This window comes from Pleurodeles waltl, chromosome 7, assembly GCF_031143425.1.
Source record: "Pleurodeles waltl isolate 20211129_DDA chromosome 7, aPleWal1.hap1.20221129, whole genome shotgun sequence".
NCBI classification, from domain to species: domain Eukaryota; kingdom Metazoa; phylum Chordata; class Amphibia; order Caudata; family Salamandridae; genus Pleurodeles; species Pleurodeles waltl.
The window spans coordinates 527839378-527858060 of record NC_090446.1 but is presented as its reverse complement, the minus strand read 5'-3'; the positions used below and the strand labels follow the sequence as shown (position 1 = coordinate 527858060).

The 18683-nt window shown below is 44.8% G+C and overlaps 1 protein-coding gene across 2 annotated transcripts in view; it reads left to right on the top strand.

Moving 5' to 3' along the window:
• The window catches only part of MAPK7 (mitogen-activated protein kinase 7), a 133822-nt gene extending 117739 nt beyond the window's left edge, over positions 1–16083 (top strand). For both annotated transcript variants that reach the window (XM_069244234.1, XM_069244235.1), the window contains exons 6-7: positions 4133–4260; positions 14989–16083. In XM_069244234.1, the coding sequence (XP_069100335.1) occupies positions 4133–4260; positions 14989–15142 (282 nt within the window). In that variant the 3' untranslated portion in view covers positions 15143–16083. The remainder of the gene's footprint in view (positions 1–4132; positions 4261–14988) is intronic.
• Positions 16084–18683: the final 2600 nt, after the last annotated feature.

The following is an 18683-nucleotide window of genomic DNA, read 5'->3' as shown; positions in this document are numbered from 1 at the left end:
TACGTGGGTTTGATTCCCCTCCCCAGATACTTCTTGTCAAAAAACAATACTTCTAAATAAAATTGTATTGTGTGAATTCTACCGTCAGGAATTTCCTTGATCCAGCCGTATCAAAACCAGATGCCCCTTTTTGACTATGTACAAGTACCCTCTTGATTCCTGTGTCTTAAACCTGAAACAAGGCTTTTTTGCTATACCCTTTTGAATTATTTTTCACGAGAAACCAGTATCTTCTGATTGTTGGCTGTAATTAGCCTTACACAGCTGTTCTGCATGATGGTATAAGGGGAACCCAAATTAGGAATTGTATCTATTTCTACTTCACCTATTTTCATTCTATACACTGGTTTCTTATGCTTTCCTTTCCCCTCCATGTTAACAATGAATTTGTCTCTAATATTCAGTACTGGTGCTTTTTTGCCATGTTTGATGTAAAAACGTGATTTTTCTTTACTGTCTGGGCACTTTACAGTTTACTTATTGTCTCTCCTAGATACATTTCCACTTTAGCTGTACAACCAGACTATTCTTATCATATCACAAAACAAAATAAAATGATGGAAGGAGTGTTGAAACTTTTCAAATACACAGATCTAGGTTTAATCCATTGTTATTTTGCTTGCCACGTCACCCCAGTTTAGACCCAGCCATATGCAAATCCGTCTTGACCCTGTTCCCCATGGGAACAGTCCAGCCCGAACTGCTAGGCCAGGTCCTCCCTGGACAGGAAACAACCATCCCTGGACCGGTTTCAGGGTATCACCCTTCATCAGCCAGGCTAACTTGAATCCAGTGGCGCAGCAAGTAAGGGACCCATGTCTGGGCATACCCCTGCCACTTAAGGCGCATGAAGCAACATCACGAAACAAAATAAAATGATGGACGGAGTGTTGAAACTTTTCAAACGCTCACCCCCAGTCACAGATCTGGGTTTAATCCATTGTTATTTTGCTCGCCACGTCACCCCAGTTTAGACCCAGCCATATGCAAATCAGTCTTGACCCTGTTCCCCATGGGATGAGTCCAGCACAAACTGCTAGGCCAGGCCCTCCCTGGACAGGAAACAAGCATCCTGGGACCGGTTTCAGGGTATCACCCTTCATCAGCCAGGCTAGCTTGAATCCAGTGGCACAGCGAGCAAGGGACCCACTGCTAACCAGTAATACAGTGCGTGTGCTCTCTCCCCTAAGCATGGTAACATTGGCTCATACCCAACTGACATATTTGATTTAATTTTAAGTCTACATGCAGTACATGTCCAGGGCCTGTAAATGAAATGCTACTAGTTGGCCTGCAGCAATGATTGTGCCACCCACATTAGCCCCTTAACCATGTTGCAGGCCTGCCATTGCAAGGCCCGTGTATGCAGTTTTACTGCCACTTCAACTTGGCATTTAAAATTACTTGCCAAGTCTTAAACTCCCCTTTTTATTATGCATATAGGTCACCCCTGAGGTAGGCATAGGTAACCTATAGGGCAGGATGCTATGTAGCTAAAAGGCAGGATGTGTACTTTTGTGTTTTACATGTGCTGGTAGTGAAAAACTCATAAATTCGTTTTCCACTACTGTGAGGCCTGCTCCTTTCATAGACTAGCATTGGAACTGATACTTTTGAGTGGTAGATTCTGATTTGGAAGGAGTAACCAGGTCATATTTAGTATGGTCAGAATAGTAATAGAAACCCCTGCTTAGTGGTGTGGTTGGATTTAATATTACTATTTTAGGAATGCCACTTTTAGAAAGTAAAAAGAACAGATGATGGACAGAATGCTGAACAATGCAAACATTCACCCCCAGTCACAAAGATCTCGGTTTAATCCATCGTTTTTTTTGCTCACCACCCCAGTTTGGACCCAACCATATGTAAATCAGTCTTGACCCAGTTCCCCACAGGAACAGTCCATCCCGAACTGCCAAGCCAGGTCCTCCCTGAACCAGAAACAAGTTTCCTAGAACCAGTTTCAGGGTTTTGATTTGCTCTGCTTTCCTTCCATCATCTGTTATTTTTGCATTTGTCGCCCCAAGTGGGAAAGGTATGCCCAGACGTGGGTCCCATGCTTCCTATGCCAGCATATTCAAGGTAGCCTGGCTGATGAAGGGCGATACCCTGAAACAGCTAACAGGATGCTTGTTTCTGGTTCAGGGAGGACCTGGCCTGGCAGTTGGGCTGGACTGTTCCCATGGGGAACAGGGTCAAGACTGATTTGCATTTGGCTGGGTCCATACTGGAATGACAAGCAAAATAAAACTGAATGGCTAGGTGCGAGCCAGTAAAGTCAGTGATTGTTGGGCTGTACAATTGAATCCTGAGATAGCATATGCACAGTATTTGCTCTACAGAGTTGTGCTAGCACCTAGGTGGCAGTAAGCTGACTGATCCCAGGAAGCTTGCTGTGGAGGCAGACCTCTGGGCTAGCACCAGTGTGTTCAAAATATCACGTATCTGGGGTGGACACCCACAAAGGTGGTCAGGGTTCCCAACAGAAGAAAGAAGGGGGGGTGAAAAACTTAAAAAATAAGGAGTTCTGTAAAGGCTCCCACAATAATTCCAGAGGGAATACTGGTAACGAGTCTGATTCTAAAAAGAAGGGGTTCTTTGACCATAAGACAGGGATGTTTGTACCCCAGTGTGCAGAGTGCACCAAGTATGGTTACTCTAAGGGCGACTCTGAATGTCCAAAGAGGGCACATCCCCCCCACAGACACCTGGGTTGGCTAATGTAGCGCTCAGGGAGAAGGTTATCTCAGTTAATTTTGGGTTCTGGACAGATGCAACCCTAGTGTCCCTGTGGAATGCAGAAATGCTGCCAAAAGCCCACGTGCCTGCCAATACTTCTAAGTATAGCCAGTGGATCACCATTAATAGACAATGTGTGGAGGCTCTGCGTGACACAGGAGCCAGCTTGACTACTGTCAGGGGTCAGCTGGTGTCAGCAGAGCAGGTCCTACAGAACACATTCTACCAAGTCAGAATTGCTAACGTGATATGTTTACTCCAAGAAGTCTATCTACCCAATAATCCTGGAAAGTTTCCTTTAAGTTTTTACTGGTGCCTCAAAGAATTGAAATGTGGTACCCTTGCTTACAATAAATAGGCCTTATTCGGCAATGTACTGTAAAACCTTCAGTCACATCAATACAATTGCTGCCTGACCAGCAACTGGAGAAAGTTCAAGTAAGCTGTAAACTCCGATCAACATATCGGGCTGCCCACTTCTTAGGTACTTGTTCAATGTAACAGAGCTTTCTTAAATCCGATGATAATCGGCATGCACACAAACATGTCTCAAGGGTGGGTTGCACTTGCATGTAAGTGACTTGCAGCTCCTTTTGTTACTGAAGGAAAGCTGAGCTTGTAACTAAACGGGTCTCATTCCAGCACAAAGCATGTGCAGTCTCCGAAAGGCAGATCCTCCATGATATGATGCCAACGTGCTCAGCTCCTTTGTGTCAGGTACTTTACTAAAGGTCAATGACAAGAGTCAAGTTTACTCCTGTGCTCAGAACATTCCAGTTTCTAGGACAATTTTAAAGTACCTCAAACAGACCTACACTTTCCAAAACGTTTTAAGGCAGTGCTGAGCAGAGCATTAGACTTAACTGATAGTAAAGGGGTTCCTCCCAAGCTGCGGTTCACCGTGGTTGTACACTACTCATCACTAAGGTACAGAAATAATGTAAACACACTTTGTGTAGTTCGAATATACATTATTTTAATACAATCCCAGATTGGAAACTTCAACTTCGTTCTTAAGTGAAGTCTCTCTGAAATCAACCCACATTCTTCTCCACTACCAGCATTCACTTACATGACCTCAGCATTCCACTCAGTGAAAAGTGATCAGAAAACTTCACACATCATCTACTAGTATTATGGGCAACATTAGCTCTGAAACTATTCCTGTGTGGCATGTGACATGCTGTAAAATATATCTAATCATGTAAAGTAATGTATTTGTTGTTTTTATGTGAAATAATGTTTTTTTACATCAGTAATTCATAAGTTGTTCACACTTGCCCAGTTTATCACTTCAATTTTTTATTTTTCTCTTCACTTTTTCTATATGTGGGATTTGCATTGCTTAAGCTTGTGTGCAGTATAAAGATGCTGTTTGTTCTCTTTCTTACAGGTAGAGGATATCCTGCCTCCTGTCTTTTCAGTCACCCCTAAAGGCAGCGGTGCAGGCTATGGAGTGGGTTTTGACCTGGAGGAGTTCTTGAACCAGTCATTTGAGATGGTTGGGGAGACTCGTGAGAGGTAGGCTATGGTGTAGGGCAGTAGCTGCAAGTGGTAATAAGTGGGAAAGGCATAGAACATGCAGGTTATGGGTGTGAGTATGGCTTGGACCTGAGTGAGTTTTAAGGTCTGTTCTGGGAAACTGTATATAAGGCCCTTTTAGCCTTAGCGGGAGCATTGTTTCAGATTTTCTCAACTGATGCATCACTAGGTATCTTTACCACGTTTGGAGTATTGTCCAGTTTTAGTGTACTGTTTGGTCATGGTGTCAGTCTGTCAAAGAAACCTTATTGAGCAAATGAAAATAGCCATAAAAGGCATATGTATGTTATGTCAACTTGTGGAGCCCTCGGCAGGAAAGAGACATTTGAAACAGCCCATAAGTTGTCCGATCCATATGGGTGAATTTCAGCCATAAATCCCTTGCAGAGTGCCTAAAATATCCTAAATATTTTACACTGGCAGAGAGTACCATGAGGGAGCTGCAGTACACTCTCATGGCACAAACTGTTGCATGTTCAAAGAGAGTATTCCTAGACCTAAAGGTGGCAGCACAAGACTAGGCTGAGGGAGAGCCCACAACATGAGAAGGGAATAGGAATCAGTTGTAACAGGTTTTTTTATATAGTGATCTCTCATCTATGTTCTACACCACTCATGCATCTTAATTCTGTACTTGTTTTGAACTTGATGTATGGACTAGTATCGCACATGCTCTACTTCTCGATAAGGTTGTCCTTTTTAAACACTTAAAGACAAACCACTGTTACTGATCCAAATAGCTCCCTGAGCCTCTCCTCACAACAAAAACCTCTTGTAACTAATACCCTTCTCTCCAAGCCACTTTAACGCCCTTACTTCCCCTTAACAATATCCCCTTTCCTCCATAGCCATGTATTGCTCCACACTTTTCCACCAACCCACATTGTCTCCAAAGCCTGCTCTTTCAGGGGCCTCCTGGACATATTCCAGTAAAAGTGGTATCCTTTGATATTATGGGAAGGTGGATAACCCAATGTAGGAGGCTGGCCTGGCTTGTAGTGGGTACCAAGGGGTACTTACACCTTGCACCAGGTCCAGGTATCCCTTATTAGTGTAGAGGGGTGTCTAGCAGCTTAGGCTGGTAGAAAAGGTAGCTTAGCAGAGCAGCTTAGGCTGAACTAGGAAACGAGTGAAGCTCCTACAGTACCACTAGTGTCATATGCACAATATCATAAGAAAACACAATACACAGATATACTAAAAATAAAGGTACTTTATTTTTATGACGATATGCCAAAGTATCTCAGTGAGTACCCTCAGTATGAGGATAGCAAATATACACAAGATATATGTACACAATACCAAAATATGCAGTAATAGCTATAGAAAACAGTGCAAACAATAGAATGCAATGGGGGCACATAGGGATAGGGGCAACACAAACCATATACTCTAGAAGTGGAATGCGAACCACGAATGGACCCCAAACCTATGTGACCTTGTAGAGGGTCGCTGGGACTGTAAGAAAACAGTGAGGGTTAGAAAAATAGCCCACCCCAAGACCCTGAAAAGTGGGTGCAAAGTGCACCTAAGTTCCCCAGAGAGCACAGTAGTCGTGATAGGGGAATTCTGCAAGAAAGACCAACACCAGCAATGCAACCACGATGGATTTCCAGACGAGAGTACCTGTGGAACAAGGGGACCAAGTCCAAGAGTCACGATCAAGTCGGGAGTGGGCAGATGCCCAGGAAATGCCAGCTGTGGGTGCAAAGAAGCTGCCACCGGATGATAGAAGCTGTGGATTCTGCAAGAACGACAAGGGCTAGAAACTTCCCCTTTGGAGGATGGATGTCCCACGTCGTGAAGAAGCTTGCAGAGGTGTTTCCGTGCAGAAAGACCGCAAACAAGCCTTGCTAGCTGCAAGGGTCGCGGTTAGGGTTTTTGGATGCTGCTGTGGCCCAGGAGGGACCAGGATGTCGCCAATTGCGTGAGGAGACAGAGGGGGCATCCAGCAAGACAAAGAGCCCACTCAGAAGCAGGTAGCACCCGCAGAAGTGCCGGAACAGGCACTACGAAGTGGAGTGAACCGGAGCTCACCCGAAGTCACAAAGGAAGGTCCCACGACGCCAGAGGACAACTCAGGAGGTCGTGCACTGCAGGTTAGAGTGCCGGGGACCCAGGCTTGGCTGTGCACAAAGGAAATCCTGGAAGAGTGCACAGGAGCCGGAGCAGCTGCAAATCACGCGGTACCCAGCAATGCAGTCTAGCGTGGGGAGGCAAGGACTTACCTCCACCAAACTTGGACTGAAGAGTTACTGGACTGTGGGAGTCACTTGGACAGAGTTGCTGAGTTCAAGGGACCTCGCTCATCGTGCTGAGAGGAGACCCAGAGGACCGGTGAAGCAGTTCTTTGGTGCCTGCGGTTGCAGGGGGAAGATTCCGTCGACCCACGTGAGATTTCTTTGGAGCTTCTAGTGCAGAGAGGAGGCAGACTACCCCCACAGCATGCACCACCAGGAAAACAGTCGAGAAGGCAGCAGGATCAGCGTTACAAGGTCGCATTAGTCGTCTTTGCTACTTTGTTGCAGTTTTGCAGGCTTCCAGCGCGGTCAGCAGTCGATTCCTTGGCAGAAGGTGAAGAGAAAGATGCAGAGGAACTCTGATGAGCTCTTGCATTCCTTATCTAAGGAATTCCCCAAAGCAGAGACCCTAAATAGCCAGAAAAGGAGGTTTGGCTACCTAGGAGAGAGGATAGGCTAGCAACACCTGGAGGAGCCTATCAGAAGGAGTCTCTGACGTCACCTGCTGGCCCTGGCCACTCAGAGCAGTCCAGTGTGCCAGCAGCACCTCTGTTTCCAAGATGGCAGAGGTCTGGAGCACACTGGAGGAGCTCTGGGCACCTCCCAGGGGAGGTGCAGGTCAGGGGAGTGGTCACTCCCGTTTCCTTTGTCCAGTTTCGCGCCAGAGCAGGGCTGGGGGATCCCTGAACCGGTGTAGACTGGCTTATGCAGAAATGGGCACCATCTGTGCCCATGAAAACATTTCCAGAGGCTGGGGGAGGCTACTCCTCCCCAGCCCTAACACCTTTTTCCAAAGGGAAAGGGTGTAACACCCTCTCTCTGAGGAAGTCCTTTGTTCTGCTTTCCTGGGCCAAGCCTGGCTGGACCCCAGGAGGGCAGAAACCTGTCTGAGGGGTTGGCAGCAGCAGCAGCTGCAGTGAAACCCCGGGAAAGGTAGTTTGGCAGTACCCGGGTCTGTGCTAGAGACCCGTGGGATCATGGGATTGTCTCACCAATTCCAGGATGGCATTGGGGGGGCAATTCCATGATCTTAGACATGTTACATGGCCATATTCGGAGTTACCATTGTGAAGCTATACATAGGTAGTGACCTATGTATAGTGCACGCGTGTAATGGTGTCCCCGCACTCACAAAGTCCGGGGAATTTGCCCTGAACAATGTGGGGGCACCTTGGCTAGTGCCAGGGTGCCCACACACTAAGTAACTTAGCACCCAACCTTTACCAGGTAAAGGTTAGACATAAAGGTGACTTATAAGTTACTTAAGTGCAGTGGTAAATGGCTGTGAAATAACGTGGATGTTATTTCACTCAGGCTGCAGTGGCAGGCATGTGTAAGAATTGTCAGAGCTCCCTATGGGTGGCACAAGAAATGCTGCAGCCCATAGGGATCTCCTGGAACCCCAATACCCTGGGTACCTCAGTACCACATACTAGGGAATTATAAGGGTGTTCCAGTATGCCAATGTAAATTGGTGAAATTGGTCACTAGCCTGTTAGTGACAATTTGGAAAGAAATGAGAGAGCATAACCACTGAGGTTCTGGATAGCAGAGCCTCAGTGAGACAGTTAGTCATAACACAGGTAACACATATAGGGCACACTTATGAGCACTGGGACCCTGGTTGGCAGGGTCCCAGTGACGCATACAACTAAAACAACATATATACAGTGAAAATATGGGGGTAACATGCCAGGCAAGATGGTACTTTCCTACACCCAACACTCTGAATTGTTAAGGGTTCTTGTCCTACTTCCTTCCCCCTGAACAGATATTTGACAAAGTGTAGGCAGGGTGATTATGAAACGTAATATAATCTCTGAAAAAGGGGGTATTTCACAGTCACTCTTTTCTGAAAAAAACATGTCAATACAATGGGTACAAACAAAAGCGTGAAAAATATTAGAACTCCCTGATAGAAAAAGGTGAAAACTGTGAAGTCTGATGCTCATAGATCCTGCTTACAGGAGCCAGATAATTAATTCACTACTGCTGTTCTGTGTTCCAAGGAATCAGGACAAATAAGTAATTCGACGCTGGTTCAGGCAGAGTTAACTCTGGAAGTAAATGATCTCTATCTACTCTGTTGTACCATTTTTCTCTTTGACTCTTTTTCAGAAGAAAGCGTAATTAAATGTTCGGTGGCATGTGTAGCTGCAGATACACATGTTGTGCATAGTCCGCCGTCTGGTGTTGGGTCGGAGTGTTACAAGTTGTTTTTCTTCGAAGAAGTCTTTTCGAGTCCCGAGACCGAGGGACTCCTCCTCCTTTGTTCCATTGCGCATGGGCGTCGACTCCATGTTAGATGGTTTTTTTCCGCCATCGGGTTCGGACGTGTTCCTTTTCGCTCCGGGTTTCGGGACGGAAAGATAGTCTTAACTTCGGAAAACTACGTCAGTATTGTTTCGCTCGGTATCGGGTAAGAATAGAATCGACACCGAATCGTGAAGAGCTCCGGTAGCCCTTCGGGTAATTTCGATCCCCCGTCGGGGCCTGGTCGGCCCGACCGCGTGTAACACCGACACTGATGGAACGGACCCCGTTCCGATTCTGTCCTAAATGCCACAATAAATATTCATATACAGACCAACATTTGGTCTGTAACTTGTGCCTGTCGCCCGAGCACAAGGAAGAAACGTGTGAGGCCTGTCGTGCGTTTCGGTCCTGAAAAACGCTCCCTGACCGGCGAGCCAGAAGATTGCAGATGGCGTCCACGCCGACAGGACACCGAGAGTTCGAGGGACAAGGAGAAGAAGAGGAAGCCTTCTCCATCCATGAATCGGACTCGGAGGAATTCGACATCGAAGAAACCGTGAGTAAGACGTCGAAGCAAGCACCACACAAGAAAACAGACAAGGCCCAGGGGACGCCACTGCCAACAGGCCATGGCTCAACCCATAAAGTAGGTGACCGTCCATCGGCACCGAAAAAGGCCGAACTGGTGCCGAGATCGTCCGACTCGGGTCGAGACACAGGCACGCAGCAATCTCTGGACCGAGAAAGTGCTGCCGAAAAAGATCGACGCCGAGACAGCGGAACCGAAGCTGCTCGACGCAGAGACAGCGGCACCGAGGAAGATCGATGCCGAGAAAGCTCGACGCCGAAAAAGAAAAAATTCTCCTCGGAGCCGAAAAAAAGCAGAGACACAGTTTCGGTGCCAAAACGACCAGAAACCGAACCAGCTGCCAGCTCATATACAGAGGAACAATCACTGTCCTCTCAAATGCGCAAACACAGATTTGAAGAAGAGTTACAGACCACTGATGTAGACCACACACAAAAACGGATCTTCATACAAAGTGGGACAGGGAAGATCAGCACTCTTCCCCCAATCAGGAGAAAAAGGAGACTCGAGTTCCAAACACAAGAACAAACACCACAAAAAATGGTGAAGGAGGTAACTTAGCCACCCTCTCCTCCACCTGTAACTCACACATCACCGGCACAGACTCCGTCACATTCACCGGCTCATACCACCATGAGCCAAGACGACCAGGACGCTTGGGACCTATACGACGCCCCAGTATCAGACAATAGTCCTGAGTCGTACCCTACCAAGCCCTCACCACCTGAGGACAGCACAGCGTATGCACAGGTGGTAGCTAGGGCAGCAGAATTCCATAACGTGTCGTTACACGCAGAACCTGTCGAGGATGACTTCCTTTTCAACACCCTCTCCTCCACCCATAGCTCCTACCAAAGCCTACCTATGCTTCCAGGAATGCTAAGGCACGCAAAGCAGATCTTCAAAGAACCTGTCAAAAGTAGAGCGATTACTCCAAGGGTGGAGAAAAAATATAAAGCACCGCCCACGGACCCTGCTTTTATCACCTCACAACTGCCACCAGATTCAGTCGTGGTAGGGGCAGCTCGCAAGAGAGCCAACTCGCACACATCAGGTATGCACCACCTCCAGATAAAGAGAGCCGCAAGTTCGACGCAGCTGGGAAAAGGGTCGCAGTACAAGCTGCAAACCAGTGGCGCATCGCGAACTCTCAGGCGCTCCTAGCGCGATATGATAGAGCCCATTGGGACGAGATGCAGCATCTCATCGAGCATCTACCCAAAGAATTTCAAAAACGGGCAAAACAAGTGGTTGAGGAGGGACAAAACATCTCCAATAACCAAATACGCTCCTCTATGGACGCAGCGAACACAGCGGCAAGAACAATAAATACCGCAGTAACCATAAGAAGGCACGCATGGTTGCGCACATCTGGCTTTAAACCGGAAATACAGCAAGCGGTGCTCAATATGCCGTTCAATGAACAACAATTGTTTGGACCCGAAGTGGACACGGCAATTGAGAAATTGAAAAAGGACACGGACACGGACACAGCCAAGGCCATGGGCGCACTCTATTCCCCGCAGGGCAGAGGCACTTTCGGCACCTTCCGCAAAACAACCTTCAGAGGGGGGTTTCGGGGTCAAGCCACACAACCCAGCACCTCACAATCTACACCGTCTACCTACCAGGGACAGTACCAAAGGGGAGCCTTTCGGGGCCAGTATAGAGGAGGACAATTCCCTAGAAACCGGGGAAAATTTCAAAGTACAAAAACCCCTGCAACCAAACAGTGACTCACAAGTCACTCAACCCCTTCACACAACATCAGTGGGGGGAAGACTAAGTCAGTTTTACAAATCTTGGGAGGAGATAACAACAGACACTTGGGTCTTAGCAATTATCCGACATGGTTATTGCATAGAATTTCTCCAACTCCCTCCAAATGTCCCACCAAAAACACAGAATATGTCAAAACAGCATTTAGACCTTCTAGAACTAGAAGTTCAAGCATTACTGCTAAAGGATGCAATAGAATTGGTACCATGTACACAAATAAACACAGGAGTTTACTCACTGTACTTTCTAATACCAAAAAAGGACAAAACACTGAGACCAATCCTAGATCTCAGAACACTAAACACCTACATCAAATCAGAACACTTTCACATGGTCACGCTACAAGACGTGTTACCACTGCTAAAGCAACAAGACTACATGACAACCTTAGATCTAAAGGACGCATATTTCCATATACCGATACATCCCTCGCACAGGAAATACCTAAGGTTCGTATTCAAGGGAATACATTACCAATTCAAAGTGTTGCCGTTCGGTATCACAACTGCACCAAGAGTATTTACAAAATGCCTAGCAGTAGTAGCTGCACACATCAGAAGGCAGCATATACACGTATTCCCGTACCTAGACGATTGGCTAATCAAGACCAACTCCCTCACAAAGTGTTCACACCACACAGATTATGTCATACAAACCCTCTACAAACTCGGTTTCTCCATCAACTATACAAAATCTCACATTCTGCCGTGCAAAACACAGCAATACTTAGGAGCGACAATCAACACAACAAAGGGAATAGCCACTCCAAGTCCACAAAGGGTTCAAAATTTTCACAAGGTTATACAAGCCATGTATCCAACACAAAAGATACAGGCAAAGACGGTATTAAAACTCCTAGGCATGATGTCCTCATGCATAGCCATTGTCCCAAACGCAAGACTGCACATGAGGCCCTTACAACAGTGCCTAGCATCACAGTGGTCACATGCACAGGGTCACCTTCTAGATCTGGTGTTGATAGACCGCCAAACATACATCTCGCTTCTATGGTGGAACAGTATAAATTTAAACAAAGGGCGGCCTTTCCAAGACCCAGTGCCACATTACGTGATAACAACAGATGCTTCCATGACAGGGTGGGGAGCACACCTCAATCAACACAGCATCCAAGGACAATGGGACGTACATCAAACAAAGCTGCATATAAATCACCTCGAATTGTTAGCAGTATTCCTAGCGTTTAAAGCATTTCAACCCATCATAACCCACAAATACATTCTTGTCAAAACAGACAACATGACAACAATGTATTAACTAAACAAACAGGGGGGAACACACTCGACACAGCTGTGCCTGCTGGCACAAAAGATATGGCAATGGGCAATTCACAACCACATTCGCCTAATAGCACAATTTATTCCAGGGATCCAAAATCAACTAGCAGACAATCTCTCTCGAGATCACCAACAGGTCCACGAATGGGAGATTCACCCACAAATTCTAAACACTTACTTCAAAATTTGGGGGACACCTCAAATAGACCTATTTGCAACAAAGGAGAACGCAAAATGCCAAAACTTCGCATCCAGGTACCCACACAGGCAGTCTCCAGGCAATGCTCTATGGATGAACTGGTCAGGGATATTTGCGTACGCTTTTCCCCCTCTCCCTCTCCTTCCATATCTAGTAAACAAATTGAGTCAAAACAAACTCAAACTCATACTAATAGCACCAACATGGGCAAGACAACCTTGGTACACAACACTACTAGACCTGTCAGTAGTACCCCATGTCAGGTTGCCCAACAGACCAGATCTGTTAACACAACACAAACAACAGATCAGGCATCCAAGCCCAGCATCGCTGAATCTAGTAATCTGGCTCCTGAGATCCTAGAATTCTGACATTTAAACCTCACCCAAGAATGTATGGAAGTCATAAAACAAGCTAGAAGACCATCCACTAGACACTGCTATGCAAGCAAATGGAAAAGATTTGTTTGCTACTGCCATAATAATCAAGTTAAACCATTACATGCATCTCCAAAGGATGTAGTGGGATACTTGCTACATTTACAAAAATCAAATCTAGCCTTCTCTTCCATAAAGATACACCTCGCAGCAATATCTGCATACCTGCAAATTACCCATTCAACTTCACTATTTAGGATACCTGTCATTAAAGCGTTTATGGAAGGCCTGAAAAGAATTATACCACCAAGAACACCACCTGTTCCTTCATGGAACCTCAACATCGTCTTAACAAGACTCATGGGCCCACCTTTTGAACCCATGCACTCTTGCGAAATGCAATTCTTAACGTGGAAGGTTGCATTTCTCATTGCCATCACATCTCTAAGAAGAGTAAGTGAAATTCAGGCGTTTACTATACAAGAACCTTTTATTCAAATACACAAAAATAAGGTAGTCCTAAGAACCAATCAAAAATTTTTACCAAAAGTTATTTCACCGTTCCACTTAAATCAAACGGTAGAACTACCAGTGTTCTTCCCACAGCCAGACTCAGTAGCTAAAAGGGCACTACATACATTAGACATCAGAAGAGCACTAATGTACTACATTGACAGAACAAAAGAAATTAGGAAAACAAAACAACTGTTTATTGCATTTCAAAAACCTCATACAGGAAACCCAATATCAAAACAGGGTGTAGCCAGATGGATAGTTAAGTGCATCCAAACCTGCTACCTTAAAGCAAAGAGAGAACTGCCCATTACACCAAGGGCACATTCAACCAGAAAGAAAGGCGCTACCATGGCCTTCCTAGGAAACATTCCAATGAACGAGATATGTAAGGCAGCCACATGGTCTACGCCTCACACATTTACTAAGCACTACTGTGTAGACGTGATATCCACACAACAAGCCACAGTAGGTCAAGCCGTACTAAGAACTTTATTTCAGACTACTTCCACTCCTACAGGCTGAGCCACCGCTTTTGGGGAGATAACTGCTCACTAGTCTATGCACAACATGTGTATCTGCAGCTACACATGCCACCGAACGGAAAATGTCACTTACCCAGTGTACATCTGTTCGTGGCATTAGTCGCTGCAGATTCACATGTGCCCACCCGCCTCCCCGGGAGCCTGTAGCCGTTTGGAAGTTATCTTCAACATTTGTACATTTGTAAATATATTACTTAAACCTTAGTTGGTACATACTTATTCATTCCATTGCATGGGCACTATTACTAACATACACAACTCCTACCTCACCCTCTGCGGGGAAAACAATCTAACATGGAGTCGACGCCCATGCGCAATGGAACAAAGGAGGAGGAGTCCCTCGGTCTCGGGACTCGAAAAGACTTCTTCGAAGAAAAACAACTTGTAACACTCCGACCCAACACCGGACGGCGGACTATGCACAACATGTGAATCTGCAGCGACTAATGCCACGAACAGATGTACACTGGGTAAGTGACATTTTCCTTACTTCATGTTTTTTCCTGGGCACTAAAAAGGAAGGAACTAATTTTGATAAGAAGTTGTCTTTTTGCAGAGTGCTCTAAGATTCCCCACTTAGCAGGATTATTCAATGTATTACTGTAAATTCAGATTCCAGGCTACACATTACATTTCAGGGTTTCCCTGATCGCAGATGTCTACGTTATTGATGTTGAGTAATATTGTGCTACATGTCATGTAGCCACAAGATATAGGGGTAAAACATTTAATGAGCTAAATGGGTGGCATTCATTTGCACCAGGTCTCTCTCTCTGTAATTAAACATGACACCCTGCAGCGTGCTTCTTGTTTCCTAAGGACCTTACAAACACTTTTTAAGACACTAAATAAAATATGAGCTTGTAGGTGTAAAGTGCTAATGTTATCTTCTTTTTGTCTCCTGCCATTAATAGCCAGGTAGACTCTGCTCCTCTGTCAGCCTCACTGCTCGCTGACTGGTTGGAGGTACACAGAATGAACCCTGCTGACATGGAATCGCTTCAGGAAGAGTTGCAACTTGGCTCACCCATGATCCTCTCTGACATCCCGGACATTCACGATACTTGACCACAAGGACGATCAGAAGGGAACCCTACACCATAGCCCTTTTTGCATACAGTGCAACTACATACGGCTTGTGACCTAGTGCAGAGGATTCCCTGGACTTCTGAGCTTTGAACAAACAATGATCGTGGCTGAACATAAACCAGCAAGTTCCCACCTGCTGCTATTCCATCCTGGCATCCAGGACCAATGAGCCTAATTGAATATATAGTTCAAATACTTTTGGTACCAATCTGATGTATGAGTCAGTGGAAGGGCAGGGGGTTGGAATCTAGGTCTCATGGCTCGTGACCTTTTACAGTTTGTCCAGTTCTAGAGTCTTAACATTTCCTTTGAAGCACTACCTGGAAACCAGTGCCTCGCCAAACAAGACAAATATGGCCCTTACATGTATATATTAATTTTGTATGTATGTTGTACTTCTATTTATAAGAAAGTAATGTAAAGGGAAATTTGATCACTCCCCTTTATCCCAAGGCTTTAGAATGGTCTTTGTCAAGCTTGGCATCTTCAGCCTTACTATACTTTTTTTTATTTTTTATACCTATTCCTCCCAACTTTCTCTCCCCAACCTCAGGAAGTGTTTTAAACAACATTGGGGTGGAGAGGGGAGCAGGGTTGGTTACTATATACTGTGGCATTAAGCCAGAGTGACAGCTGATTTTTCAGCTCGATTGGTTAAAGTATTATGTTCATGCATAATCCTTGATAGCACTGCATGCACTGAAGGAGAGGAGTGTGAGGAACATGGGATGGTGGGGGAAACACCACACACCCAGCAATTTGCCCTGCTGCTCTGTATGATCTATGCACTGGCAAGGAGACTCAAGTGTCTAGTTGTACAACTCATCATTTGCAGTACAATAGACTCCTGTCGTAGGGAAGCAAGTAATGGTAAAATTCCTAACTTCTCCACTTTAATAAATTCCACGATCCTGGAGAAATAGCGTTAACTTTCTATGTTCCAGTTTCTTTATAGTACTCAGCCAATATAATGTGTCAATGCTGTATATGAACCTTAACTTTTGAATGTAAGACGTCACAGGAAGGCACCTGTTTGTATATAGGGATGGGAAGCTAATGGTCCAAAAACCTTATGCCTCAGCACCTCTAACCAGCCAACTCTAATTTTAAACAAATGATTACTGGCAAATGAAACTTACTTTTGGAAAATCAGTGACAGCTGCAATTGTAAATGAATAGTGAAGTTTTTAAGAAAAATGAAGCAAATGCTTGGAATGTGCGTATGCAGAGGCAGGTGCATGTGCTGTGGCTTTTTTCTCCAGTTGCGGTTTGTGGTTTTGTATGGCTCTACCAGCCTTTGTTGTCATTGCATGATCTCTTGATCTTTTATGGTTTGCAAGAACCAATTGGTTTGAATATTTGGAATAGACCAGAAAAGGCAAGTAGTCTGTAAGCAGCATACATGCAATGTCCTTCCTTTGTGACATCAAATAGAACCTCATAATGTCCCTTGACTCTGCAATATCATTAGAAAGCGGTAAAACATCAAATTAGATATCAGTTCAATCATAAATGCAACAGGGGACGACCGGATCTTGGAAATGCAGTTCAGTTAAAGACATGTCATATTGATAACTTATGGCATTAATTCTCCTACAGGATCGTGTTAGGAACATGCAGACGTGAACCTACACTTCACCTAAAATAGCAGCAACAGTCAGTCTACATGGCAGTTACTCAAACACCGCATCACCAATCAACCCTAGAAATAGCGAGGTACTTAAAGTGTTCCAGGGGCAGATTTGCAATTATGAGCCTTAGAAACTAGTAGGGTCATGAAATAGAGCTCATCTTTAAGTTCCATGAATGGGATACTGAACGGCGCAGAATAGAATATGTTTTTAAAAGGCCTCACAGAGGGGGCAGGAACTGAAAACAGCAGAGTTACACACACAATCAACGGTAAATGATGTGGCAAATAAAAAGCGATTCTTTGCCACTGGCAGAAAATAACTCCAGTAAATGGACTATGTTGGCAGCTGCCTCAGGTGCAGCTGCAGGTGGAGAAATCTGTTAAGAAGTACAACTGGTAGGACTGGCATTTCCAAGTATTTTATTTCTGTTTCGAAGTAACATAAATACAGCCACCACAACAGGACTTGCATCTCCTGCCGTCTCTCTTCCAACTCTCCCTGTTGCCTGGTTGCAGTAGTTCCTTGTGATGTACCTAAGAATCCATCAGGTACATCATAGTTAGACACATCACAACACATCTTCCCCTCAATAAAATATACAAAACTAACTAAAATAACAAGACAAACTAATATGCGTATTCAGCAACAACCTACAATGTATCCTAACCATAGTCCCTGCTTTGTAAATATATGTACAATTCTGGTAAATAATCACACATTAGAGAGGCCACCAGAAGAATTACACATAGTCCTTGAAATATTTAGGCTTCCTTATCATGCGGACCTCCCTGTGTTAAGTACTTGTTTTATAATCATGACCGATTTCCCTTTTATTTTCTTGATCAAAATCTCGTCGGTTGGTTTCCATCAGTCTAAAATGCCAATTACACTTAGCCAACCTAGACATACTCCATACTTCCCCATTTTCCAATGTCACAACATTTTCCTTAAGCTCTTTGATGAGAAATGGTCCTGTGAACTTAGACCCCTCCCCCCCTTAGACGACCACCTTGGTTTCTTTACAAATACTAACCCCGTAGTTTCCTGTTCCTAGCATCAGCACCATGCTTATTATCAAATCGCTCCTTATACTCTCTTTGATGAATAAGAACTTTGCTCCTGTCAGCGCTCTCCTTCCCACTGTTCCATTGCAACCATTTGGGGCTCAACCTGGATCCTGCTACCCGTCCTCTCATACATTGAAATGGAGATTTCTTTGTTAAGATGTTTGGAGTAGTGCGATGAGCCCAAAATTTATCTCTCAGAATACTTTTGAAGGCTCCTCTATTTGCTATAGCTAATTGAGCACAATCTCTCACACGTCCATTCATCTTTTCAACAAGGCCATTAGCTTGTGCAGCGTAAAGTGCTGTGCTTTTATTTTCAATTGACAAATCCCCTAAAAATGTTTTCATTTCATCAGAGACGAATTGAACACCATTGTCTGTGACAATTATTTTGGGAATACCTTCAGAAGCAAATACATCCTTCAAACATTCCTTAACAGTTCTTGTTGTGACTAAACCAACACAACAAGCAGATACCCATTTCAACTTATAATCTACAATGACTATCACATACCTCTCATTAATGTTCAGTAAATTAAAAGACCCTACAATACTTAGCCCTAGTTTGAACCAGAGTTCATCAGGTATCTTTATGGGAGATAAGGGTACTGTTCTTACTACTTTAGTTTTGCCACTGTTTGCACCCAACCAGCAGTCCCTCACTACATTTTCAGCTTCTTTATCAAGACCTGGCCACCAATACTTTTCTCGTATGCTTGCTTTTGTTAGATTCCTACCTAAATGTCCCTCATGTGCCAGATTCATTATTTTGTCTCTTAACCCTTTTGGTGGAATCACACGACCTCCCTTAAAAATCTG